Below are 27,662 nucleotides of genomic sequence, written 5' to 3'. Positions count from 1 at the left end.
GTTAATCGATGAACAACGAACTTAAACGGATGTCTTACGACGTCCGCCCCGAGCAGATGCAACGAACAAAAGCGAACAAAATGAGATCAGCGAGACAGAATGTCAATCCTAAGAGCCCGGGTTCTATCCGTGGCTGGGTCGGAGATTTTTCCGCTCAGGGAGTGGATGTTGTGTTGTCATCATCATCAACATTTCATCCCCATCGACGCGCATGTCGCCGAAGTGGGGTCAAATCGAAAAACTTGCACCCGGCGAACGGTCTACCCGACGGGAGGCCCTTGTCACACATTTACATTAGGTCTTTCCTACTCACGTCAGACGATTGATGGAATTCAAAGGAAATTCGTGAATTTCGTTGTTTTTTTTTGCATTAGATGGCTACCAGATTGCATGAGTACTATTCGCTTTGAACATAAATCATCTTCGTTTTGTGTGTCAGCCTATTGGCTCATTTCGCAAGAATCCAGTTCTGTTGTTCTCAGCTCGCCACCGTGTCGTGACTTCGATAGTGTACTTTCTGTTTAGGGGCCGCTCACATAGATGCTCTTCAGCGGGCGATTTAGGTCGAGTCATACAGTGAGCAGTATTGTCTCTGCAACAGTCGCAATTTTTTTTTTACTATCACGTTGGGTGTGGACGATTTTACATATTGCCTACTGAAGTTTCGAAATTAACTGCGGAGTTTTACATCATTCATCAAGATATACTTTACATAATCCGCTTACAAGTCGCCACGGTCGCAGTATGTACTGCCCTGCAGTCTCTTTCAAGGGCAGCTGAAGGAAAATTTTTTAATCCTTGGGCACGTGATATGCTGAGAAATCTCAATCAAGCAAAGGAGCTGCGTCAACGGATTCACCTTCAATGGATGCCTGGGCATTTTGGAATTAGGGGCAACGAACGTGCAGATCAACTGGCGAAAATGGTGCAGCATCTACTTCCCATCGATGTAACCCTACCATACAACGATTTTCATCTTAGGCTTACCAGCCGAGCAAAAATGGAGTGGACAAACCACGCCACCCATAGTTTTTCAACTTGGCTCTCACGAGAAGAGAAATTGTTACTGGCTCAAATGGCTCTGAGCACTATGGGACTTAACCACTGAACTCATCAGTCCCCTAGAACTTACTTAAACCTAACTAACCTAAGGACACCACACACATCCATGCCCGAGGCAGGATTCGAGCCTGCGACCGTAGCGGTCGCGCGGTTCCAGATTGAAGCACCTAGAACCGCTCGGCCACAACGGACGGCGAAATTGTTACTCTTAACAGACTAAGAGCAGGTCATATGAATACCAATAAAACGATACATCATTTAAAATTAATTCCTTCTCCAAGCTGCGATTCCTGCCTCATTGGCACCGACCTTTTACGTATATTCATAGAATGTGATGGTAGCCTCATTCGGGAACAATTACACTGTACAATGTTTTAAAACTGAGAATCGTTTTTCTCTTTGAGCAGCTCTTAGTCCCATGAATAAGACCGTTGTCAAATGTGTAGATACTTCATTCGCCTTTCTGAAAGGGAAGTTCAGAATTTGAGGGTATCTTGGTTGGTTGGTTGTGGAAGGAGACCAGACTGCGTGGTCATCGGTCTCATCGGATTATGGAGGGATGGGGAAGGAAGTCGGCCGTGCCCTTTCAGAGGAACCATCCCGGCATTTGCCTGGAGGGTATCTTCAACGTTTCATTATGTAAGTATATAACTGTATTAGACGTTAAAATTTCCCCACTTTTATTGTAATGGTGCAATCAGACTAATGTACTTTGCTGACTTCTTATTATCTCGTTTAATTATATTTTGTAATAACCTTTTGTATCAGTATGTGCACTAATTTTATCTGGTAAAATGGGATCTCACTATGAATCCACAAAAATTTTCTTCTGGGTTACCATGGGATGACACGCTGTCAAAAACGGCAAAAGGGGCACAAAAACCCATCTGTAATAGCGCAGATTCAGTAGTAGTGTAATTTTCAGGTGAGCTATCGAAACAAATCAATTCAAATGGTCATGTTATAATTTTTAGGTTTTCAATAGAAAAATGACTATAAACTTTGTATTAAAAATTACAGAAATGTAAATTTGAAACACAGAACATAACACATAGATGTCGAAACATGTCTAGGTGAATAAGAAGAAATAAACAGTGATTGCATAAGGCGGTTTTTGAAAACAATCCAAGTTTTATATCGCAAACACGGTAAAACGTTAAGATGAGCTTCAAACCTGAGTACGATGATAATTTCTTTTCGTTTTGTGGCAGTGTCAGCGAGAAAATTTTTCGAAAACATTTGACATTATTTGTAAAATTTGTTGAAGTCGCTAATTACTCTCATTCTCAAAATCAAGACATCGGCCTACGTGGTTTCTATCTTTCACACCTGATGTATTGTGTTAGATCTTTAACGTAAGTTTCTATCTCGAGTAGATTATGACAATAGTTGCAATTTTTGACGTCGTTCGGTAATTATATGAAATACTGAAAATCAAATCTTTGCTTCAACTGGAAGAGATTAGATAGGCAATCGAAGTGGAACCGTGCTTCCGCTACATCCGTTTAGTAATATAGTTTCAGGAGAGAATGGAGCGAACTAAGTATGAGTATGGTATTCTCATATTCGGAATGTTAGTAACTGAAACGTAGCGCCGTATAACGATCCTGCCTTGGAGGCGGTTACGTGGGAGATGTGTCTCAGAGCTGGATACTGACAGATGGTGACGCGAGACTGGACGCGCACTTAGTTTATGTATCAGCCGATAGAGGACAATATTGGACAGTGGGACTGTGATTTTAGTTTCGATTGTGCCCACTAGAGTGCACTAAAGTAATACAATGTTTTTCATAAACTGTTCTAGTATTTTCATAAAGTGTTATTATGTCTCTTTGTGTAGGTAAAATTTTATAAATGTGTTTTAGCATATGAATGATGAGCGAGTGTGGTTTAAGGTTAATCTGAAGATAATTGTTTAACGAGTTATATAGTAGGATTTAGTGTGGGAACATTTTGAAGAAGTATGGATGTGCACAAGGGGATTTTTGTAGAATAGATTTGTAAAGTAAGTTTATGGTAAAGGGAACGTTAATTCAGGTATAAATAACAATAGTAAATAACTTTATGCATCAGCAAAACTTCAGCATATTAGATAATTACGTCGGTAAAAAGTGCAGTCGTTAGGTTTACGATTTTGCGATTGGTTATTGATGAAAAGCGCGGATTGACGCAGGAGAATGTTGTTAGAGTATTCTAGAGAAGAGTGGGAGCCCAGCCACAAAACTGTTCGGACGTGTGTAGTAGTAGTTCCGATGGAAACGGTAAGTTGCCCGATCTAGCAGGGTTTCATACATCAAAAGTGTGGTAAAGTGACAGCATACTTATTCCGATGGGCATGTAGAAATTTAGGAATTTTTAAGTGAATTTTGTGACGAGAAAAGACAAATTCCGCGTGGCGTATTGAGCAGGTCGGTGGCTAAAAACTGTGACTGCATTTGGTACCGACAGACTTAATATTTGGCGAGCATTCTCAATCAATAACAATAAGTATTTTTGTAGCTATTACGTTTTTCGGGAAATGCAACACCATAAACTTGCTAACGTGAGTGAAAGGTATTGTGAGTGACTGTTAAAACTAGCACGGGCTTGGCAGTGATACTTGTTCACCTAAGTTTCAGAACATATTAATTGAGGACAAAATTTTCAACCTTTCATTTCGTGTGAAAACTTTCTCCCGAAACGTAGATTAGTGACTATAATTGCAGCCTGGCTCACGTCGAAGTACAGTAGGTTTCGCTCGGCTTCCCTACTGATGATCTGCTGAGACAATGTTCACAGGTAGGTGAAGGTTCGTCGTAATGGGACGGAAAGAACCGCGCTGCCGCATAACTACAGTATTTATCTACGCACGGTGGTGTGTTTACAGTGCATCTTTCTCGGCAAAATCAAGGCGCTATGATATGCCAATTCGATATTGATATAGTATGTTACGTAACATTCATTTAATTATGTTTATTTTGTGAGTATTGTTATTTCAGGGACAGTTTCGTTAACCCAGAATGAGATTTTCACTCTGCAGCGGAGTGTGCGCTGATATGAAACTTCCTGGCAGATTAAAACTGTGTGCCCGACCGAGACTCGAACTCAGGACCTTTGCCTTTCGCGGGCAAGTGCTCTACCATCTGAGCCACCGAAGCACTTCTGCCTGTATCTGCGAGTACCGGGCGTGAGTCGTGCTTCGGTAGCTCAGATAGTAGAGCACTTGCCCGCGAAAGGCAAAGGTCCCGAGTTCGAGTCTCGGTCGGGCACACAGTTTTAATCTACCAGGAAGTTTCAGTTTCGTTAATGCATAAACTTGACTGCAGTAGCTTATTGTAGGCCAGAGCCAAACATCCCCCGCTGCACGGCGGCTCTGAGGTGCGCCTATCCACTCCTGGCAATTATAGGTCACCGCTAGCTCTGTCTAGCAGGTGGACACGTTCTCCAGGTGGACACCCTTGCAGCCTTTCCGCCACCCGTCCCAGGCTGAGAAGCGCCGCTTGCGGTAGATTTTCAGAGCGCACTCGAAGTCGTCGTACAGGTCTTCGTTAAGGAGATCTGCAAAAGGAGAGCACACGCTGTACACCCATCCCGATACGCTAAACATTACTCTTCACTTATTCCATGGGTCTTCACTTCACTTCACTGGTGTTTAATTTTCAACTCAACTCTTAAGTAATTACTAAAAATCGCAGAACTGTATATTCCGATGTTTAAATAGGAGTGGAGTGATCCCTGCTGAGGAGCAAACAGACAGCGGTGACTAGCAGGTCACTTACCTTCGCATTTGACGTCACACTTATCAGGGTTGCGAGAATCACCACACCAGTACTGGTTTATCTGCAACAAAAATTTCTGGGTCATCCAACACTGACTCGCTCTTCTGTGTGCCATAATAGTAACACCTTGCTTTCATGCGTCATTCAAGTGATCTAAGTTCTAGCAAGGTAGTCTGGCTTACTGGGGAGCCAGTTCGTCTGTACATTTAGAGGGAACTCAGCACTAATGCCACCCTTCTACACATGTGACATAAGAAAATGGTTCATATGGCTCTGAGCACATGGGACTTAACATCTGAGGTCTTCAGTCCCCTAGAACTTAGAACTACTTGAACCTAACTAATCAAACAACATCACACACATCCATGCCCGAGGCAGGATTCGAACCTGCGACCGTAGCAGTCGCGCGGTTCCGGACTGGAGCGCCTAGAACCGCTCGGCCACCGCGACCGACCATGTGACAGTAGAGGACGGGAAATATGGAAACGGGAAATCTTACAAAGAATCATAAAAGAAGGCTGTATACATGGAAGAAGCCTGGAGATACTAAAAGGTATCAGATAGATTATATAATGGTAAGACAGAGATTTAGGAACCAGGTTTTAAATAGTAAGACATTTCCAGGGGCAGATGTGGACTCTGACCACAATCTATTGGTTATGAGTTGTAGATTAAAAATAAAGAAACAGCAAAAAGGCGGGAATTTAAGGAGATGGGACCTGGATAAACTAAAATAACCAGAGGTTGTACAGAGTTTCAGGGAGAGCATAAGGGAGCAATTGACAGGAATGGGGGAAAGAAATACGGTGGAAGAAGAATGGGTAGCTTTGAGGGATGAAGTAGTGAAGGCAGCAGAGGATCAAGTAGGTAAAAAGACGAGGGCTAGTAGAAATCCTTGGGTAACAGAAGAAATATCGAATTTAATTGATGAAAGGATAAAATATAAAAATGCAGTAAATGAAGCAGGCAAAAAGGAGTACAGACGTCTCAAAAATGAGATCGACAGGAAGCTAAGCAGGGATGGCTAGAGGACAAATGTAAGGATGTAGAGGCTTATCTCACTAGGGATAAGCTAGACACTGCCTACAGGAAAATTAAAGAGACCTTTGGAGATAAGAGAACCACTTGTGTGAACATCAAGAGCTCAGATGGAAACCCAGTTCTAAGAAAAGAAGGGAAAGCAGAAAGGTGGAAGGAGTATATAGAGGGTATATACAAGGACGATGTACTTGAGGACAATATTATGGAAATGGAAGAGGATGTAAATGAAGATGAAATGGGAGATACGATACTGCGTGAAGAGTTTGACAGAGCACTGAAAGATCTGAGTCGAAACAAGGCCCCCGGAGTAGACAACATTCCATTGGAACTACTGACGGTCTTGGGAGAGCCAGTCCTGACAAAACTCTACCATCTGGTGAGCGAGATGTATGAGACAGGCGAAATACCCTCAGACTTCAAAAAGAATACAGTAATTCAAATCCCAAAGAAGGCAGGTGTTGACAGATGTGGAAATTACCGAACTATCAGTTTAATAAGTCACAGTTGCAAAATTCTAACGCGAATTCTTTACAGACGAATGGAAAAACTAGTAGAAGCCGACCTCGGGGAAGATCAGTTTGGATACCGTAGAAATGTTGGAACACGTGAGGCAATACTGCCCCTACGACTTACCTTAGAAGCTAGATTAAGGAAGGGCAAACCTACGTTTCTAGCATTTGTAGACTTAGAGAAAGCTTTTGACAATGTTGACTGGAATACTCTCTTTCATATTCTGAAGGTAGCAGGGGTAAAATACAGGGAGCGAAAAGCTATTTACAATTTGTACAGAAACCAGATGGCATGAAAGGGAAGCTGTGGTTGGGAAGGGAGTGAGACAGGGTTGTAGTCTCTCTCCGATGTTATACATTCTGTATATTGAGCAAGCAGTGCAGGAAACAAAAGAAAAAATCGGAGTAGGTATTAAAATCCATGGAGAAGAAATAAAAATGTTGAGGTTCGCCGATGACATTGTAATTCTGTCAGAGACAGCAAAGTACTTGGAAGTGCAGTTGAACGGAATGGATAGTGTCTTGAAAGGAGGATATAAGATGAACATCAAGAAAAGCAAAACGAGGATAATGGAATGTAGTCGAATTAAGTCGGGTGATGCCGAGGGAATTAGATTAGGAAATGAGACACTTAAAGTAGTCAAGAAGTTTTGCTATTTGGGGAGCAAAGTAACTAATGATGGTCGAAGCAGAGAGGATATAAAATGTAGACTGGCAATGGCAAGGAAAACGTTTATGAAGAAGAGAAATTTGTTAACATCGAGTGTAAATTTAAGTGTCAGGAAGTCGTTTTTGAAAGTATTTGTATGGAGTGTAGCCATGCAGGGAAGTGAAACATGGACGATAAATAGTTTGGACTAGAAGAGAAAAGAAGCTTTCGAAATGTGGTGCTACATAAGAATGCTGAAGATTAGATGGGTAGATCACATAACTAATGAGGAAGTATTGAATAGGATTGGGGAGAAGAGAAGTTTGTGGCACAACTTGACCAGAAGAAGGGATCGGTTGGTAGGACATGTTCTGAGACATCAAGGGATCACCAATTTAGTATTGGAGGGCAGTGTGGAGGGTAAAAATCGTAGAGGGAGACCAAGAGATGACTACACTAAGCAGATTCAGAAGGATATAGGTTGCAGTAGGTGCTGGGAGATGAAGAAGCTTGCACAAGATAGAGTAGCATGGAGAGCTGCATCAAACCAGTCTCAGGAGTGAAGACCACAACAATAACAAGAGGTATTAGTATTTAACATTCATTCCTTAAAGTCCGCCGCCTGGCCAGTTTAATTTCAGCTGTTAGCAGACAACAGTAAAATATCATGTATACAAACAACCATTTATATGTTATAATTTTCCCATGGTCGCATTCTTTTCACCTAATATTTACCTGAAATATGCCGTAATTTGAAGACAGATCTGCATTTTCACCAACGCGATCTGTAGTTAGGTAGCTCTCGCTCTCTGCCAGACAGACCCCTGTTGGAGATAAAGACGATTCGTGTTAAACGGAGGGACACACTACAACATATCTCGAGTACGTACACACACACACACACACACACACACACACACACACACACACACACACACACAGCACTTGCTCATCTGAAACATCGGAAAATCGGAAAATGAACGAACCACCAACTTGCAGTTTATGTCATCGCACAGCAATCGTTTCATTTAACTAGATATCAGTCTGATACTTAAACATCTACGTGCTCGCATACGTATTTACGTAATTAACAGAAAACAAGCCAACGGTATTTCATCATACTGTGTTATGGGTTACGAACACCATTTGCCCACCTTTTGCGTCTTGCCGTCACAATATTGGTTGTGATGAGAAGTTCCGAATGTTAGATTCTTGTCGCTAGCCGCTGATAGACAACATAAACAGACTGTGCTAGGAAACTGAGCGAGTTATTACATCAGTTACATCCCTTTACCTCTAGTGTTTTATTTGCCAACCGTTTTCAATTTCCAGCACTGAGGATTTGGAAAGTAGGAGAGAGGTACTGTCTGAAGTAATCTTGTGAGGGCGGCTCATTAGTTACCTGCACAGCTCAAAGTCCGGCTACGCCGCCGTGCAGTGCGGACGTGTTGTTTGTTTCCGCCTGCGGAGCGCGCGCGCTCGCTGTTGTTTACATTTCAGCGGCCGTCACTTACGTGACGCTTACGTGCAATAGAGCCATGGCCAATCGTTTTCGAAAATCAACTTTACGATTCAACTTCTGCAACGAATACGCACGACCAAAGGCCTTGGAAGTGGAACGCTTCCTACGCGACGTTGCTAAGATCCCATCTTCCGACATCTTGGGCATCCATTTGTCCATATTAAGCAGTACTGTGTACGTGAAAGTTGTCAACGACGCGGTGTGTGAAAGAATACTTCGTGACACCAACCATGGATTACGCTTTTGCCACGCCGACGGCAATGTCGGAGCGGTCACTGCCGACCATGCCGGCTTAGGAATGCGCACCATACGAGTTTTCGAACTCCCATTCGAGCTACCGGCGGAAGACGTTATCGCGGCTTTCCGCCCCTATGGCACTGTACATGGCCACACTGCCGAACGCTGGGCGCAATTCCAAACGTACCCCGTTCTTAACGGTGTACGGCAGATCACCATCGACCTCCATCGCCACGTGCCATCTTACCTGCAAATTAGCGGGTGCCGAGCGGTTGTCATATACGACGGCCAACCCAAGACCTGTTCCGGGTGCGGAAAAGAAGGCCACCTCAGATCTGAGTGTCTTCAGCGACGGATCACCCAATTGCCAGGCGCTACCGTGGCACCTACGGCTCCGACGACGATTTTACCGATCACCTACGCATCGGCACTCTCTTCTCCTCCCACCGGCCGCCGCTCATCGGACCATGTACCGGTGACCCTTCCAGCTGCTATGGATACCGCCGGGGCCGACACGTCGCGCTCAAAGCCAGACGCTACTACGGCGCCACTACCAACAGCGACGACTTCCGACACCCACCAGCCTGAACATATGGACACCCCTTCATTTGACGTTCCCGCGAAGGCCTTCCTCTCAGAGCGACGCGACTCCCTTCCGTCTTCCGACACAGAGGGACGAACCCGCAAACAACGTTCACCTAAGAGGCGCAAGAGGAGGCGTCGTACGGTCTCGGAACGAGACGGATCACCTCCCCCTGATGCTCCAGAGGCCGTCCGACACGACGAGGCCTCAGAGAACCTACACGACGATACGAATGACGACAACATGACGCCGAGTGTGGATGTTTCGATGCCAACAACTCTACGGGCTCGCTCAGGTGCTCCTGAACCAATGGACTCCGCCGATGCGACTGCCGCCGAGATGTCCTCCGCCCCTACGACCGAAGTGGAACGTACGACCATCACAACGACAGCGCCCTCAATGGTGTGGAGTGAGGACGTCGATGAGGACCCGGACCACACGCTGGGGACAGAGTTACCCCAGACGGAAGCATCGTTACGCCGCTGATAACGCCGTCAGGTGGCGCACGGCACGACTCGCCGTTGCCTCGCCCCTCTTCATCCTCCGCCGATGGAGTTCCCCTTCACGGCGGGGGACGGCTCCAAACCTACCGCATAGCAACGATAAACACTAACACCATCAGCTCACCCGTGAAACTACAACTGCTGCGAGAGATGATATGGGCGTCGGACGTCGATATAGCACTACTACAGGAAGTACACTTGGCCACACTTCCAGACGTCGCGGGATATAACACTTATCCTTCTCCTGGTGACCACCTGGGACGCGGCGTAGCCATCTACGCCAGAGAAGGCATTCCAGTGACCGATATCACATACCTTCCATCTGCCAGAGGCATGGCCGTCACCATCATGGGGACGCGTATCGTCAACATTTACGCTCCGTCAGGCTCCACCCGCAGACGCGACAGGGCCCTCTTCTATTCAGAAGAAATCGCTCCTTTGTTTCTTGGACGCTGCGACCATTACTTGTTTGCGGGTGATTTTAATTGTGTCTTGCACCCTAAAGATCAAGTGCCCCACTACAACACCTGTCAAGAACTGCGTCTTGTCGTCCGAGATCTGTTGCTCCGCGACACTTGGGAAGTTCAGCACGGCGACGCCCCTGGACATACTTACCAGACGAGTCACTCCGCGAGCCGCCTGGACAGAATTTACGTCTCTCGGGAACTCACATCTGCAGTCCAAGGTGCAGAGCTTTGGCCCCTGGCCTTTTCGGACCACTGTGCCTACATCTGCAACATTCTCTTCCCCAAGCAAGTGGTCTGGCGTAGTCGTGCACCGTGGAAGCTAAACACCTCCCATCTTCATGATCCCGAATGTCTTCAACGTGTTACCGAGACATGGACCACCTGTGAACGTCGCTTACCTAAATACTGCACGACCTTGACCTGGTGGCTGGAATGTGCCAAACCTGCCATTCGACGTACTTTGATTCAGTATGGAAAAGAAGTTGCTATGTGGCGCCGGCACACTACCGACTATTTCTACGCCGTTCTCCGCGACCTGGACGCCCAACCGCCCACACCCGACACTCAGAGGGAACGCAGCAGGATTAAGGCCCAAATTGTAACTTTGACACGCCGTCGACTGCAGGGGCTATGGTGCGAACCCGATATCAAGATTCGGCGGAACAGGAACATCCGACCATGCATCATATCGCCTCCGATAGGAAACATCGGCGACAACAACTCATCACCGAGATCACAACCTGTCGCGGCCAGCACGTCACTTGCCAGGCCGAAATCGTCAGTGCCTTTGTCGACCACTACCGCACAATGTACCAGGAGGAGACTACCGACAACCACGCTGAGGAGTCTGTGTTACCACACGTAACTCGCACCCTCACCAGCAACGAAGCGGATGAGCTGATGGAACCCATTACGCGTGACGAAATCCACGATGCAATCAAAAAAGGTGCTCTGAATAAGTCACCTGGTGTCGACGGATTGCCGATAGAATTTTATCGTGCTTTCTTCACACTAATGGCGTCACGGTGGACAACGATGTTTCATGAACTGCTTACGATGGGGAACGCCGTACCGCCGTCCTTCGTCACGGGAATTATTATACCCATCCACAAACCGACACCAGGTGTGACGACAGCACATTACCGTCCCCTGACTCTGCTTAACGCAGACTGTAAAATTTTTACACGCCTCCTGGCAACGCGATGCCGCAAGGTCCTGCCTAGCATTCTATCCCCGGAACAGACAACTCCGGGCGGCTCAGTTAATATACAAACGGCCACAGAAGAATGTCGCGATTTAATTGCACTGGCAGCGGCGTGCAGACTCCGCGCCGCAGTGGTTGCCATTGATTTTGACAGCGCATTCGACAAAGTGCGGCATCCTTTTCTGTTCTCCGTGATGAACCGCATGGGTTTTCCACCAGCCTTTATCGACGTAATCCGGCGCCTGTACGGCACCGCCGAATCGTTGATTCAGGTTAATGGTCGTGTGGCAGGACCAGTGGCGATCCGACGTTCCGTACGGCAAGGCTGCCCACTTTCGACCCTACTCTATGCCATCAGCCTGGAGCCACTCATCGGGAGTCTGACGAGCCACCTTTCTGGTCTCACTTTGCTACAGCACAGTTTTCGATGTCGTGCGTATGCGGACGACCTCCTCCTCTTGATCCGCTCACGGAGTGAAACACACACGGTACTTGATTTGATATCAACGTACGGCACTGCAGCGGGCAGTAACATGAATGTGGCTAAATCCGCGGCGATGCCCATTGGACGCGGCCTCTCACACGACGACTTAGCACCTCTCCCGTGTGTACAGAAACTACGATACCTTGGTATCATTTTCACCTCCACCGTGCGCCGCTCCGCTGCCATCAATTTTCGGCGTGCTCTTCAAACCATCCGCACGACGGTGCGACAAAATCTTCTCCGACGACTCGATTCTTTACAACGTGTCCAATACCTCAATCAACATGTGGCGTCCAGAATGGTCCACATTGCACAGGTCCTCCCGCTGCCATCAACTATTGGACGTAGCTTCCAGGCTGCCTTCGGATACTTCCTTACGGCCGGTACGCTCTTTAAGGTCCGCTACGACGCGCTCACCCTTCCCCCGCGAGCGGGTGGCCTCGGTCTTGTCAATGTGCGACTCCGCGCGGCGTCCTTGTACATGTCCACCATGCACAAGTAGTGGCACGGGGGCACCTCCCTTACGCGCAGCTTGCTGGAAATCCTTGTGCCCGCGACCATAACACCACCAGTACCAGTCGGACACATGAAGCACCATCTGGCGCACATTTCTGATTTCATCGTCGACTTCAGTTATGCTCACACACACTTACCGACCACGCGTTCTCCTCGACCTAAAGATTTTTACACCCCACTCCTTCGTTCCATATCCAGCAACAATATCGAACTGCGACATCCGTCCACGCGGTGGCCCACGGTTTGGCGTCACATCCACCAGCCTTTTCTTCCCTCCAAAGTCCGGACAACATGGTACCAGGTCGCAAATGAAAAATTCGCCACAAATCATCGTCTTCACGCCATAGGACTAAAGGACTCTCCACTCTGCTCCATGTGCCACCTCATGGATGACGATGTCCATCAACTGACTTGTGCTGCCACCAGTGACGTCTGGAAACTTGCCCGACAGTTCGTTGCCTGTTACCTCCGTGTTCCGCCGGACTCGATTGATCCATGGACTTTTAAATCCATCCTGAGAATACTTATTTCCCCGCCACCAAAAATCATGCGATTGTATGGGTCAAGGGATGGACCATCACCTACATGTATAATGATGGCGACAAATCACGCCTTGATTTCTGGCAGTACTTACAAACCGCCCACAGCGAAGTCGAACAGCGACCGCGCTACCGCGCCTTCTTCGCTAATTACCTACACGCGATCTTTACGTCACCCCCGCTCAGTTGGATGGTACCACACGCCGACAGCACTCCCGCCCCCCCTGCTGACATCTGAGACCCCTCGCGCTGCTTTCTACATTGTAACCCATAGTGGAGTAGGCGCATGGACACACGCCTCCTTTCTTTTATGCACTACACTAGATAAACACTGGTTTTTCCCTCACTCCACTGTAAATTGCTTTACACCTCTTAGCTTCCAACAGTATTATTAGTTTTTTTTTCCTACACCTTGTTCATACTAAAAAAACTTGCTCACCTTATACGAGTATCATGTCTTGTGTTATTTTCGCCGGAAGGATGGCATTTTTCTTGTATTTAAGTTTGTACCAATAAAGATCTTTTGTTCATTAAAAAAAATCGATAAGAGCACTGCCCGCAAAAGGCAAGGTTCCCAGTTCGATTCCTGGTCAGGCACGCCGTTTTAATTTTAAAGGAAGTTTAAAAACAGGAACACACTGCTCCAGACTGAAAGATTAAATTTTCGTCCAGAATTTGATTCTGCTGAAAATGTCTTCCTACAAGTCGTGTACGATGTCGTCACGTTGGACACTGTTTTGCTCCATAATGATGCAGACTGAAACCTTATTCAGAATGCTCTCTTTTTTTTTTTAGCAGAATAACGCTGGAAACTGATCCACTGCAGTATGAATCGAACCTTTTTCAAAAACATTTATCTTTGCGGCCGGCATAGAGTCAAAACCATAAAATTTCAAGCTCCTGTGAAGTGACTCACCACGGTTGCGTAGACAGCATATGTACCTGAGCGAAACACTAATGTCCAGAATTGTGAGAGTGTTCATGGCTTGCAGAGGAGCTTCGTTACGGCCATTCCAATTAAAAAGGAAACTAGCTGATCGACATATGTTTCGATAGGGATATTTCAGCTAGTCCGTGTAGATAATAGTAACGCAAGTACGGAATTACGACACCAAAGGATGACGAAGACATGAAGTTGCAGCAAATGCTTTTGGAGAAAGGAAACTGTACCGTTTCCAAAGCAGTGAAGATGATCAATTTCAGGCGGTCCTCAGGAAAATAATACAAGGCCGACCTGAAGCTGATGGTTGATGGATCCCGTAAGGTGACTAAAAAAAAATGGCTCTGAGCACTATGGGACTTAACATCTGAGGTCATCACTCCCCCAAACTTAGAACGGCTTAAACCTAACTAACCTAAGGACATCACACACATCCATGCCCGAGGCAGGATTCGAACCTGTGACCGTAGTAGCAGCAGGGTTCCGAACAGAAGCCCCTAGAACCGTTCCGCCATAGCGGCCAGTAAGATAACTCATTTTTCATTGTCTCTTGAGTAGTGGTTTGTAAAATTGTAATGCATTCTGCATATCTTTTAATTCAAGATTTGAAGACTATTCTCACTATACGATAAACTGTAAGTCAGATGGAAAAACAATCATTTATTCTTTAGAATAGTTACAAGCGGAAGAGGAAACTGACTCTTACGCGTGTATTTGATTTTCATTTCAATTCATTCACCACTGGACACCGTCGGAAAAGAAAATGGCACCTAGTCTTGAGTGGGAGACTCATCGGTAGGCAGAGATAACGTAAGTAGTGGGTGAGATGAAGTGTATGCACCCGCCAGCCAGACGCGCAATTATCAGCGCCAGTTTAATTTTGCAGCTTCTGAGTAACGACAAATTAAGTGAAATTTTCTCTCTGACAAGTCTACATAGAAATGCAGGAATACGAGGGGCGTTCAATAATTAATGCAACATTTTTTCTCTAAAAGCCAGATGGTTTTATCCAGGACTCCAGTATAGCACATTATTTCCCACTCTTTTGGCTCACACCCCCATTTTTCAACAATCCCCATTCAATGCGAGAGCCTTTCACCACCTTACTTGCAGCTCCTATGTGCCCACATGGCACCACTCTACTGGTCGACATGGGGCCAATGTCATGCTGCATCAGTAACCTCCACAGCACCCACGTAGTGTTTCCCGTGGAGTGTATCTTTTATTAGGCCAAACAGATGGTAGTCTGAAGGTGCAAGGTCCAGGCTGTAGGGTGGATGAGGAAGAACAATCCAATGAAGTTTTGTGAGCTCCTCTCGGCTGCTCAGGCTTGGATGAGGCCATGCGTTGTCATGCAGAAGGAGAAATTCGTTTGCGCTTTTGTGGGAACGAACGCGCCGAAGTCGTTTCTTCAGTTTCCTGAAGGCAGCACAAGACACTTAGAGAGGACATCAAACAGAGTAACCCATTCAGGGTCCCCGAAGACCGTCGCCGTCACGTTACCAGCTGAGGGTGCGACTTTGAACTTTCTCTTCGGAGAAGAGGTGGTGTGGCGTCACACCTCGGATCGCCATTTTGTTTCGGGTGTGAAGTGGCGGACCCATGTTTCATCACCTGTGACGATGTTCAACAAAAAATTGGGACGATTAAACTCGTAACTTGCAAAAATTCCGCACAGATGTTCGTTATTATTCATGGTTTTCTGTTGGTCGGCGAGGAACCCAGCGGACACACACTAGAGTACCCTAACCGGTTGGCAAGTGTGTCAGCACTACCACCGGAGACGTCCAGGTGGGCAGCGAGATGTTTGATTGTGATCCGTCTATCAACTCGAGTGAGAGTGTCCTCACGTTCCAACACTGCAGAAGTCAAAATTGTGTGCGGCCGTCCACCATGCGGGAATCGGACAGATTTGAACGACCTTGTTGCGATGGTGACAGACGCCTTGCACAACGACTCACCGCGCTTTTGTTCATTGGCAAGTCTCCGGAGACATTCTGCAATCGCATATTAATGTCTGCGATACTGTGGGTTTCCGCCAGAAGAAACTGAATGACAGGTCTCTGCTTGGAACGCACCTCTGTTGCACTCGCCATTTTGAAGGCTACGTGTAGCACCGCCGCATGTCCGAGCTTCGTGAAACTGAAGAGGCTGAAGCGGAAATATTCCACGAGGTTCCATAACAAATGTTGCATTACTTATTGCACATCCCTCGTAAAACTCGTTCGTATCTTTGGTCATCATAGCTAACATCTGTAACTGAATTAGTTTCTATGTAAGTCTTATTTTCATGCATAATTAGATATTAAGAAATAGGGAAGTGATTATTCTTCTGAAACTATTACAGTTCATAAATGGTTTCATCGGGTCTTTACTTTCGTAGTAAAATGAGGCAGGTTCAAATGGCTCTGAGCACTATGGGACTTAACACCTGAGGTCATCGGTGCCCTAGAATTTATAACTACTTAAACAAAACGAACCTAAGGACATCACACACATCCATGTCCGAGGCAGGATTCGAACCTGCGACCGTAGCGGTCGCGCGGTTCCAGACTGAAACGGCCGGCGATGAGGCAGGTGATTAAATCAAATTGTTGAAGTATCTAACATGTTTGTTTCTGTCGACGCACTTGCATACAGTAAAAGATATATGAAAATTTGTTTTTAAATAGGATGAAACAGTTGTGGGTCAAACTTTGTTATAATATAGAAAACAGTTTTGAAAGTATTCCTGTTCCAAAAAGCACTGTAATTTTATTGTAGACGAACCGCCTTGTTTGTGTCCTCCCAGTTACATACTGACTTTTCATTTTTTTCTGGGATTATGGATAGAATTTTGTTCGAGGTGGCTGAAAATTGCGGTGACGGAGATTCAATGACGATTTCCTGCAGTGCAAAGTGCTTGAGGCAACGAAATATTTTTGAGATGTCATGACAGCTTCGGGTACACTTGTGGCCTGGTGGCTCAGTGGTATAGTGCTAAACTGCTAATCTAAAGATCCAAAGGAAACAACAATTTGACCTCATATTTTAAGGAGGAAAAAGCACACTTGAAAGACTTGCGCCTTAACAACCGATCCCGTGCGAAATTTTGGGCCGTAATCCTGATCGTACGCAGTTATGACGTACTGAATATACAGTTCTTAAACTGGTCGTTAGCCCTCGCCCAACCCATTGCAGCCGCTTATTACCCGAGCGCAAAGTACTGTGCAAAGTAGTGACAAATATAGCCCTCCTATTCACAGGATGTTGTTGAGAGGAAAGAGGAGGGGGAGGCAGTCGTGGCCAACGTATTTTGGACTTCGCCATTTTCAGTTTAATCGTACCAATCGCATTGAAGAACTACGCAACTCCTGCAAATGTACTTCACTTTAACAGTGTCAGCTTTACAACAGCGCTACGCTACTTCCTTAATGACACATTCATTTACACTGCATGTGTGGATCTCTACACAAAATGCTACAGTTTAGACAATGATCAAAGCTCGTTATCAATAACAAAATAGTAAAAACAGTATTTCACAGGTTGAAAGTCATCTGGCCGGTCACTGGTGTAGCCACTTCGGTACCAAGTCCACTGGTAGATGGCCAAAATATTGGTTCCCATAACGGCCTGTAAAGACGAGAGCGTTTGGAGGCTATTGCTACCCTTAGCTGAAGTTCACATCGGCGCGCAGAAGTGTCGTGGAGTTGGTCAACCTACGGACAAAATCCTCGATTACGCAGAAGTATCTTGTTGGACCTGATGGTGTCAAAATCAGTACAGAAACCGCAGTAACTTTTGCTCCGTGTTCTTGATGCTCTGACAAGGCTTTTTGAGCGGAAAACGAGTCGACGACTAAAAGTATAGTGCTGTCTTCTCGAACGATTTTAGAGAAACCTTCTGTCATGACATTTGTGAATGTTCCTTGTTAATTCATCCAGAAGATGAGGCGACTGCTAAAGTATTACCTGCATGAAACAAACTTTGCCTGACTCACAGTCGAAACGTCCCGGTCGAATTTTTGAAAACTACAGAGGTGATAGAATTACTCCTCTCCAACGAGCAAGGGCAACGTGATATCCGACGATACGGCATCACTGACTGCCACGTTTTCATATCGCTGCTCCGTTATACCAGTGAAGCTTTCGACGAATGTGATCGATGAAAGGACTGCCTAATCATCGTCATCATCATCATCATCATCTTCTATAAAGAATCATCAACGTCAGTCCACGTTTTTCTCTGTATCTAGCACGTCTTCATTCGTGATGATCTATGATTTCTCCAACGAAATTGAAAAGTATAAGTAGTAACACATAGAAAGTCCTATACGCTTTCGTGTGCCTTGTATAAAGGGTAGTCGAATAGCCGCATATTAATGATGTTCATCAATCGCTACTTTCCCTTTCATCGATAAAGTCATCGCCTTGACTAAACCTCCAATGCACCAACTGTCCAGCTTCCAGTTGCACTCTAATACAGCCAAATCTACAACAGGTAGCCTAGAGTTAAGTCGGACAAATTTCAGTTGCTCTGTAGTTTTTAACACGACTGAAAGTCTTACGACGTATTTACTTATTTACTTTATTTCGAGAATGAGTACTTTTTATTGCACCACATGCGAGTATTTAGATGTTTGTAATTGTATTTGTCTGTTCTCTACGTGTGGCAGAAGCAAGTACAGCTGAATGCAGAGTTTTATACAATCGCTACAGCTAACCATGGTTTTACACTTTGTTGAAAGAGAGGCGATATCCCATTTCTCCTCGCCTACGTCTGGCTGTTTCCACGAACACATCTCACATGCTGCCAAGCGTACCGCGAATATACTTCCTTCACGGGAATAAGAAGTCACATCACACAGAGGCACTGTAACCATTAATTGTGGTCGATATTGGCATCTTCCTTAACACTTCATCCCCCAGTGCCGTAAATATTGTATCGATTTGGTGTTCCCTTTCTAAGAATAATGTTGTGCATTGGTCGTCAACAACTAACTCTTGCCTAAGTAGCTATGGTCCCTCGCAGAAGATATGCTGCGGATGATAAATTCACTCTCATGGAGGGTATTTAAATAGATAGAGGATAGAAGTTATGGTTAGGAAGATAGTGTTTGACGTCCCTTTGTGAGGGTACTGGTGTGTAGTATTTGTAAGTGGTTGTTCTTTGGAGGGCGACAATGCCCAATGGCGCAGAGAGTCGCAAGCAGAGGCAGTTGTTGAGAGGCTGCGGGAGGTGTAGGCCAAGGGCGGTTGCGTAGCGAAGGATTAATAGTAGTGGGACACAGTTTGAATAATAGTGTGTTTAAGTTTGTGCAGTGTGATAAAGGAAATAAATTAAATTTTACCAGTTCTTAATGCGTCTCCATCAGTTAGTACCACACCATTACATTTAACAATGAACGAAGTCTCGATATACACTGTCAACTACAAGAGGATTGTAACATAATAATCATTAACTAACCCATATAATCTCCAAGGAGACAGGAGCTTATACCTTCAACTATGAGGTCATCAGAGATCGAACACAAGTCCTTATTGAGGATGGAAATCGGTCGTGTCCTTTCCAAAGGAATTATTACCCCTCCACTTGCCTTCAGCAATTTCGGGAAACCACGTAAAGCGTAATTACGATTTGAATCTCAGTCCTTCGAAATTCGACTCCAGTGTCTGACCACTGCGATACCTCGCTCGATAAATTGTTAAGTCCGGAGCAGATTTGAGAGAATAGGCAATTATTATATACACGATACTAAAATGTTGATAAGAAGTGTACATACTCTTATTCCAAACCACATTTGCCATTCCGGTAAGCTAAACATGATTTAAGAAAGATGCATAAAATGCAGGAGAGGCAGCAGGCAACTAGTTAAGCAGTGTGAATATGTGAAATTACTGAACCAATGACAGTTTATAACCATTGTCCAGACTATCTCCCAGTTTAACGCATCACTCATATTAAAGCGTTCTGTTGAAGACCATTAACGAGTGTGATAAAAAGCAAATTACGATGAGACGCGTATACTGAATCACAATATAATGACGGCACATACCAAAGATTTGTAATACACACCATAGATGCAGATACACTGTATCACAGCTGGATTAGTACTTCGACCAACTATCGATAACTGCGGATCTCAACCACATTTAATGTTCAGTATGAAGAAAACAGAATGGTGACTCGACAGATGGAGCTAAAAGAAATATGAATGCACTAAAATAAACATAATAATAAGACGCAAAGAAGCTCTAATCTTAATTTTTGTATATATAAATGGTAATTTTTTCACTATTCAAATTCTTTCTGACTTTAAATATAATAAATGTTTTTGCGCTTGCAAACGAAGTAACATGTGGTGAAGTACAAAGACATTATAGATAAACATGTGAGAAAGTAAAATTCCACATATATATTCGTTACCAGCGTTTCTCTCCTTCATTATGAACGAAGAACTGCATCCACTATGCGTCACCACGACTTCTTATGATACGAAACTAATGCGGAGTCGTAATAACTCAAAAGCAGAAGGTACCATTCAAAGCAAAGTGAAACCTACGTAACTTTTTATGGTAAGCTCTCTTCTTTTTGCAGCGCCTGTGATGCTGTTATCTATAATGCCAGTTCCTGATTACATCTGCCGTTCCGTGAGTACAGTACTGAGAGCTGAAGAGCTACAGTCAGTGGTTTTCATTTTATTTACGACTGAGACAGGATTCGTGTGTGTTCCTTTTATTGATCTGTTCACCACTTTTTCATTTGTCTGAGTTCAAAAGTTATTAATAACCTATCCTCAAAGGCGGAGTATACTTTGTGGTGATATACTAGTCTGTAGTCTAACCCGAAGTCTAGGTTAAGTTCCAAGCTGAAAGTTTCATTTTCCTTTATATTCTGTTCAGTGACGTCCCTTGCCCAATAACGAAAACGCCAAAGCTCCTAATGAAAACTCCTTGAATTACTTATTACGTGTCTGTGAATGCTTTCCCCTGCAAGCGAATGTCTTTTCTCCGAAACGTCAGTTTGATCGCCCTCTAGCATCCAGTATGTTACGATTGTTACGTGAAAAACAATCCTTCTCTCGCGATCGAAACGGAAGCAGCGTTACGTAATTGGCTACGCTGATCAGCTGTTCCATCACATAATTTCCTATGAACGCTCGCGACAGGCATTTTCAACATACCAGTACACTATAACACTTAAAGGTTAGAGCGGGGGTAGCTTCTCGCGAAGTTTTACCCTGTAAGCAAATCGTAACTTTTTTAAAGGCATCTTTCGTACTTTAAGGTTTGTCGATATTTTGCAGCTAGGGCAGTGATTGTATTCAATACAGAGGGTGTATGAATAACAACTTGTCATAAATTTTCGTGCTTCATTAAATGACACGATGTATTTCGGATCCTCATGATGGACCCACAGGGTCCGAAATGTACCGTGTGACATAACAGAACACGAAAATTTGTGACTGTAGGCGTTGTTTTTCATATTTGTTTATTTTTGTCTTTCTCTGACTAGCACAATGCAACCATCCCGCCGGACATACGTAGTGGCAATTTTAACAGGTTTTACTGTAAATTTCATTCATTACACCAATGCATTTCTAGAACTGACAAGTAAATTCACCGTTACCAGCACAAAGAAATCGTGATTTAGTGAAACCAGGGAAACGTAATTTTGAAAAGCCAGCATGGGGATTATCACGCCGCTTTGTCATTTATGGGTCCACAACCGCTGTAAGTTTCTTGAGGGAAGTGATTTTCCTGCGTACACGGTTTTATTTTTGAAATAAACACTTTATTTCACGTTTTAGACATCTGGCAATCTCGCACCCTTCGCGTTCTTTCTTGTATCACAGCAAAAAATTTTTTGGCATATAGCATCATATATTCTACACATGCGAAGGTGGTGGCGTTAGTAACGATTTCTTTCTGTCACTATAGTTTCTGGCACAAATATCTCAGGCGTGAAATCCATTTGCAAAAATGCGACCCTTATTCGCGTTTGCCACTGTTCCTGCGAGTAACAGATTAAAAATACGTCAGTGTAACATTTAAAATAAAACTACACATGATGTGATCAGCGTTTTAAAATCAATTATTCCTTCCTCCACACAGAAGTGCGGAATATAAGCTGTATGGCAGGCGGGGACAAAGGGACGCACAGGCCAAAGACCAGAATCTAGAGTTTTCCTACTTGTGAGTGTAGTTTGGCAGCCCTGCATCTTCAGCTGCGAACTTCTGTGGTGGAAGAGTAAGTATTTACCTTGTAACTGATGGCTGTCTGTCTGCTATAGCAAAATCTCAAAGAATTATCAATACCTCATATGTAAGTAAATAACCTAACTCAGCTTAAGTGTTACTTTAACATGTTGCCGTCTATCGCAGGTGATACGGAAGGCGTCAGGGGGCAAAGATACTACGAACTAACTGGGGTTAATGGCCAAATACGTACCTTCGCCCCAAGACGTTTGTCTTCTCTTTCTCCGATTTCAATACTGAACGTGTATTTTTAACATATTTAATGGCCCTTAATTTATAGTTCACTATTTCACCGACTTATTCAGTATTAAGAAGTCTACTTCATGTTACAGAAACTAGAGAGAAAATGTTGTCAAAGCCGTTGGCTTCTAAAACGTTACAGGAAGATAAAAAGCTAATCGAAAATGGATCTTCCATTCCAAATGCAGCTAAAAGGCTTGGATGTAACTAATCCACGCTACGTAGAAGACTTAAAGTAGGCTATGGGGTGGCGTCGTTCGGACGTTTCAAGTGAGTATTTTCTGAGACAGAGGAAACGTAAGTTGTCGGAACACTGTAACAATATGTATTCTGTGCCTTATGGCCCTACGTTTAGACACTCCCGACATCTGGCAAGTTAGTTTCCCGAAAGTAGTGGCGCAAATCACCAGTTTAGTGTAGAAATCCCAGTGGCTGGGCTGGCTCATTCATAGCTCGGCATAATTTCAAGGTTGTGGCAACCGGAGAAAATCAATATCAGAAGGATAATGTGGTACAGTAAAGCACAAACGGATTTTTTTTTCAGCTACTTGGAAACTTTGCAATCTAAGTATAATTTAAGTGAAAATGAAGAGTGAGTTCGCAATAAAATTTATTTATTAACCGGTTTCGGCTTATCTTCAAGCTATCTTCAGGATTTTTGGCCCCCTATGGCTGGCGCAGGCTCCTCGGATTTTTCGTGATACGCGAAGTTGGTGATGATATAAGCCATAGTCGGCCCGCTAATTGCACACTATTTAACCCGTGGCTCCACAGCCACCACTCAGTGTACCATCGTGGTATCACGAAAAATCTGGGGAGCCGCTAGCACCAGCCATAGGGAGTCAAAAATTCTGAAGATAGCTTGTAGATGCGCCGAAACCGGTTAATGAAGAAATGTTATTGCGAACTCGACTGTTCATTTTCGCTTAAATATAGCATCAGGTCGATGCTCTCTGGAGACCAGGTTGTCACAATTTATAAATATAATTTTCCTCCCTGTCGAGTCTACTATGAAGACGAAACACGAGTACAGACTGTAATGGGAAAACTGCGGAAAAGTATGACAAGAAAAGGCCAAACAACAATAATAATACAGTGTCTTTCACGGTTTTAAAACTTTTGCGTTTACATTAGCAATATGTTGGTCTCATGTTTTGATGTTTAATAAGATAATGATGATGGAGACGATGATGATGATAATGATGATGATGATTGTGATGCTTTTGATATAGTAAAGCATTATACTACTTAATAATGGCTGTACCTGACTCGATTCTCCTTTAGCCTGTTCTAATACGTTCTTTTGTGTGGCATTTTGCCCCATAACTATAGAAGTTTACCCGAAACCTGGGGCGATGATACATTTTCATCATTTGTAAAATTTTGTTAAATACAACATTAATGTAGCATACAAGCAATCTACAACTTATGGTATCGTCTAATGTACGAGTATGATCCCAGGCGTATTCTCTACAGTTTTCATTATGTTATCAGAAATGTAGAAGGGAAAAACAGAAAAGTGTTAAGTGCGATCCTCTGGCACCGTACACTTGCAACATTTACTTACACTTACAGCTTTTTACTGTGATACAAGTAACTGAAGTAGATTCATAATGCCCAAGGGGGCGGGACTATCTCATGACTAAGGCACGAAATTAAGTGGCTGCGCTGGAAAACGACTTCCTGCAAGAGTCCAGCTCAGGTGGTAGCCGCCGCCGCCCCCCCCCCCCAGACCCCCCACACACATATACACACGCACACAGAGTCAGTGGCAGAACCGAGATGCGAAGGTGGGAAGGTACTCACAGTGTTTGACGAGGCCCACGGAGACGTTGTGGCGGAGTATCTCGTTGGCAAGCTCGCACCTGGAGACGACGCGGCCGCGTGCCACGGCGCTCAAGGCCACCAACAGTCCCGCCACCAACACCAGAACCTTCCCGTTCCGCATCCCGACTGGTACTGACTCCACTCCTTACTAATGGCCGACCGCCGTCTGTCGCCAGCCGGCGAGCCGATCCGTAAGCACGTTCAGCGCCACCTGCGGACTCGTCTCTCAACTGACACCTGTGCCAGGTTTCTACGCGAAGCTGCAATGGCGTCACTCCAGGGGCATCACTAAAGTTGCGTCTGGATACACCCTAATATTGCTAGTGTCACTGCACGCCGCTGTTTACCATGCCGTTATGGCGGAGCGATTGTAGGCGCTTCAGTCCGGAACCGCGCTGCTGCTACGGTCGCAGGTACGAATCCTGCCTCGGGCATGGGTTTGTGTGAAGTCCTTAGGTTAGTTAGGTTTAAGTAGTTCTAAGTCTAGGGGACTGATGACATCAGATGTTAAGTCCCATAGTGCTTAGAACCATTTTATGTTTTAATTTTGAAATTCCCATGAACCAGGCGTGTGGTTCCTGAAGAGGGGCAGCAGCCTTGTCAGTAGTTGCAGGGGCAACAGTCTGGATGATCGACTGATCTGGCCTTGTAACATTAACCAAAACGGCATTGCTGAGGTAGTACTGCAAACGGCTGAAAGCAAGGGGAAACTACAGCCGTAGTTTTTCCTTAGGACACGGAGCTGTACTGTATGGTTAAATGACGATGGTGTCCTCTTGGGTAAAATATTCCGTACGTGAAATAGTCCCCCTTTCGGGTCTCTCGCGGGGACGGCTCAGGAGGAAGTCGTTTTCAGGAGAAAGAAAGGATTTTGAAATGTCGCTAGCCATTCTCAACCATTCGCTTCGTTTAGACTTGGATCGCAATCCCGCTTTCGAAAACAGATTTCGAAATGCCACTTGTGGTTGGTCATGTAAACATTCAAATATCGCTTCAGGAAATGCGGTTCCGGCTGACGGATTTCCTCTTCCACACTCGATTTTCACTCGGATGTACACGCACGACAGTTTTCGGAACGTTCGTCCATTGACAGTTATTTTTTAAAAGCTTTCAGCTAATCTGTGCGGTTTGAATTTTTGTTACTTTTGAATACATTATGGGAATGACAATGATCAATGTGTTACGAATATTTACTATCAAAAACAGTCCTGATCACAATTTATTTATTACGGTGACCGGTCTCGACCACTACTGTGGTCATCTTCAGACCAGTGAGGAAGAACCTCCTTCTGCTAGAGAATCACCACATTTTGTTTTGTACCATGTCTGTTTTCGTGGTACTCAGCCATTCATTTAAGCGTAAGCAAATGCTAGAAATTATCCCAGTAGTTTTGGTTTCAAATGGTACAGATATCTCTAAGTCATATCAATGGAGAATTCCTTAATCGTACCAGTACGATTTAAGCGTTGATGGAGGGTACATATCAACTAGAAATTGTTTGTAGTGATTCTCCAGCAGAAGGAGGTTCTTAATCATTGGTCTGAAGATGACCACAGTAGTGGTCGAAACCGGTCACCGTAATAAATAAATTGTCATCAAGACTGTTTTTGATAGTAAATATGTGAATTTTGTGCAATGGAGATGTGAAAATACTAGACTCAGTATGTAGCGACCTCCGATATATAACTGAAAGCAAACAGCCATTGTAAATCAGAAACCAAAACAGCTGATTCTCAAAGCTCAAGTGTGGAAAACAACTGACGTTCGGAAAGCCGATGTTTGACCCGTCTAGCAAAGCCGCTTCAGGCCTTAACATTTAATCTGGACAGTGGAAAAGAATTTCCGAAGTACAGTTTTCGTTCTCCGAAGCTGTGTCTCACGTAAACGCAGCAAGTGATAAAGACCGTCCCATTATCGTCTACTGGCTGCATTTCAAAATGCCGTCAATTTGTTCTCATCGGGTACCACAACAGGTACACGAAAAAATAATCTGTTGATAATAGCTCGAGGCTCAGTTTGAAGTGGTGTGTTTTGTACAATTATATGTGCAGAGTGCATTATATTTTCGGAAATTCATGTGGCACTTTTCTTCTTTTATGTGAATTAGGAGTTTATTGCGTCACACTCCGCCCCGATAGCTGAGTGGTCAGCGTGACGGATTGCCGTCCTATGGGCCCGAGTTCGATTCCCGTCTGGGTCGGGGATTTTCTCCGCTCAGGAACTGGGTGTTGTGCTGTCTTAATCATCATTTCATCCCCATCCGGCGCGCAGGTCGCCCAATGTGGCTTCGAATGTAATAAGACCTGCACCAAGGCCGCCGGACCTACAGCGCAAAGGGCCTCCCGGCCAATTGCGCCAAACACTCATTTCCATTACATCACAAGTAGTATACGGCCTAATTACTTTGAGCTGGATTAACAATTTGTTATTACTGCACATCTTATGTTGTATGATGACAACCGATTACTAATAACAGAAGGCTGTTTGTGGTTTCCCAGCGGTTTATTTCGTTCCTTAAGCGGGAAAATTTAAAGAGCTACACTCAGTAAGAATATTTCATTCACCATTCTTAGTTCATCCATATTCTGTTAACGAAAGCTTGATCTGGCTATAAATGAACTTACAGGTCTGGATACTGTAGTCACAACAACATATTCTGTAATCTACAGGGCCAAAATGATTTCGTGTAAAACTTATACTCCTACTATTGGTACTTACAGCGTAAGTCGTACTCCAGTAATATCTGAGCCCAGAATTATACAATGCGACATTAAGTAGCATGAAACTGAACTAAATAGTCGTGTGAGTAGGCACAAACAAGTGAGCGGACCACTGGCTGTCGTCAAAGAAAAATAATTAAAAAGCAAGTTCGTTTGGACTTTTTGTATTACAGTCTCTTGATTGGTTATAAGCAGTTTCGGAGAAGAATATCATGAAGAAAAGAGCTTACAATAAGTGGAAGCAGGAGGATATGGACGAAGTTTTACTGAAACATTGGAGTGGTGAAATTGAATTAATTGAAGCATGTAGAAGACTTAATGTACCAAAGCCTACACTGCGTATTCGTTTGAAGGGTTTAGATAAAAAGTGAAAATTCAAAAGACGTAATTATATAAAAGCAGATATCGAAAATTGATTATTATTGCACATTCTTAATTTAGGGTCTCACTTCTTCGGAGTGACTATTAGTGAATTAAGGAAACTTGCCCACTAACGTACTAAAAAGTATCATATAACGCATCGCTTCAATAAAGAAAAAAAGATAGTCGGTAAAAAATGGTATTACTGGTTTATGCAAGATCATCTCACTATGTCCTTGCGATTTACCTAACCTACATCGATG

The 27,662-nt window shown here is 44.4% G+C and overlaps 2 protein-coding genes across 2 annotated transcripts in view; one reads left to right on the top strand and one right to left on the bottom strand.

Moving 5' to 3' along the window:
• The window catches only part of LOC126273248 (protein Wnt-1-like), an 873,380-nt gene that overhangs the window by 750,537 nt on the left and 95,181 nt on the right, over positions 1-27,662 (top strand). The gene's annotated exons all lie outside the window — the stretch shown is intronic.
• Positions 1,961-24,470, bottom strand: LOC126272362 (lysozyme c-1-like). The gene is made up of 4 exons (XM_049975173.1): positions 24,298-24,470; positions 7,755-7,843; positions 4,821-4,881; positions 1,961-4,599 (listed from the first exon to the last, which is right to left on the bottom strand). Exons 1-4 carry the CDS (start codon positions 24,437-24,439, stop codon positions 4,466-4,468), a joined length of 426 nt encoding a protein of 141 aa, XP_049831130.1. The 5' UTR covers positions 24,440-24,470; the 3' UTR covers positions 1,961-4,465.

The sequence above is a fragment of the Schistocerca gregaria genome, chromosome 5 (assembly GCF_023897955.1).
Source record: "Schistocerca gregaria isolate iqSchGreg1 chromosome 5, iqSchGreg1.2, whole genome shotgun sequence".
NCBI classification, from domain to species: Eukaryota; Metazoa; Arthropoda; class Insecta; order Orthoptera; family Acrididae; genus Schistocerca; species Schistocerca gregaria.
Note: the sequence above shows the minus strand (reverse complement) of the source record. Positions and strands in the feature narration are given on the sequence as shown.

Excerpts from the sequence above, each read along its gene's own strand:
- LOC126272362 (XM_049975173.1), bottom strand. The coding sequence starts at position 24,439 with ATGCGGAACGGGAAGGTTCTGGTGTTGGTGGCGGGACTGTTGGTGGCC. Across the intron at positions 7,844-24,297 it reads CGTGGGCCTCGTCAAACACT|GGGTCTGTCTGGCAGAGAGC; the intron begins GTGAGTACCTTC and ends TATCTCCAACAG. Across the intron at positions 4,882-7,754 it reads CAAATTACGGCATATTTCAG|ATAAACCAGTACTGGTGTGG; the intron begins GTAAATATTAGG and ends TTTTTGTTGCAG.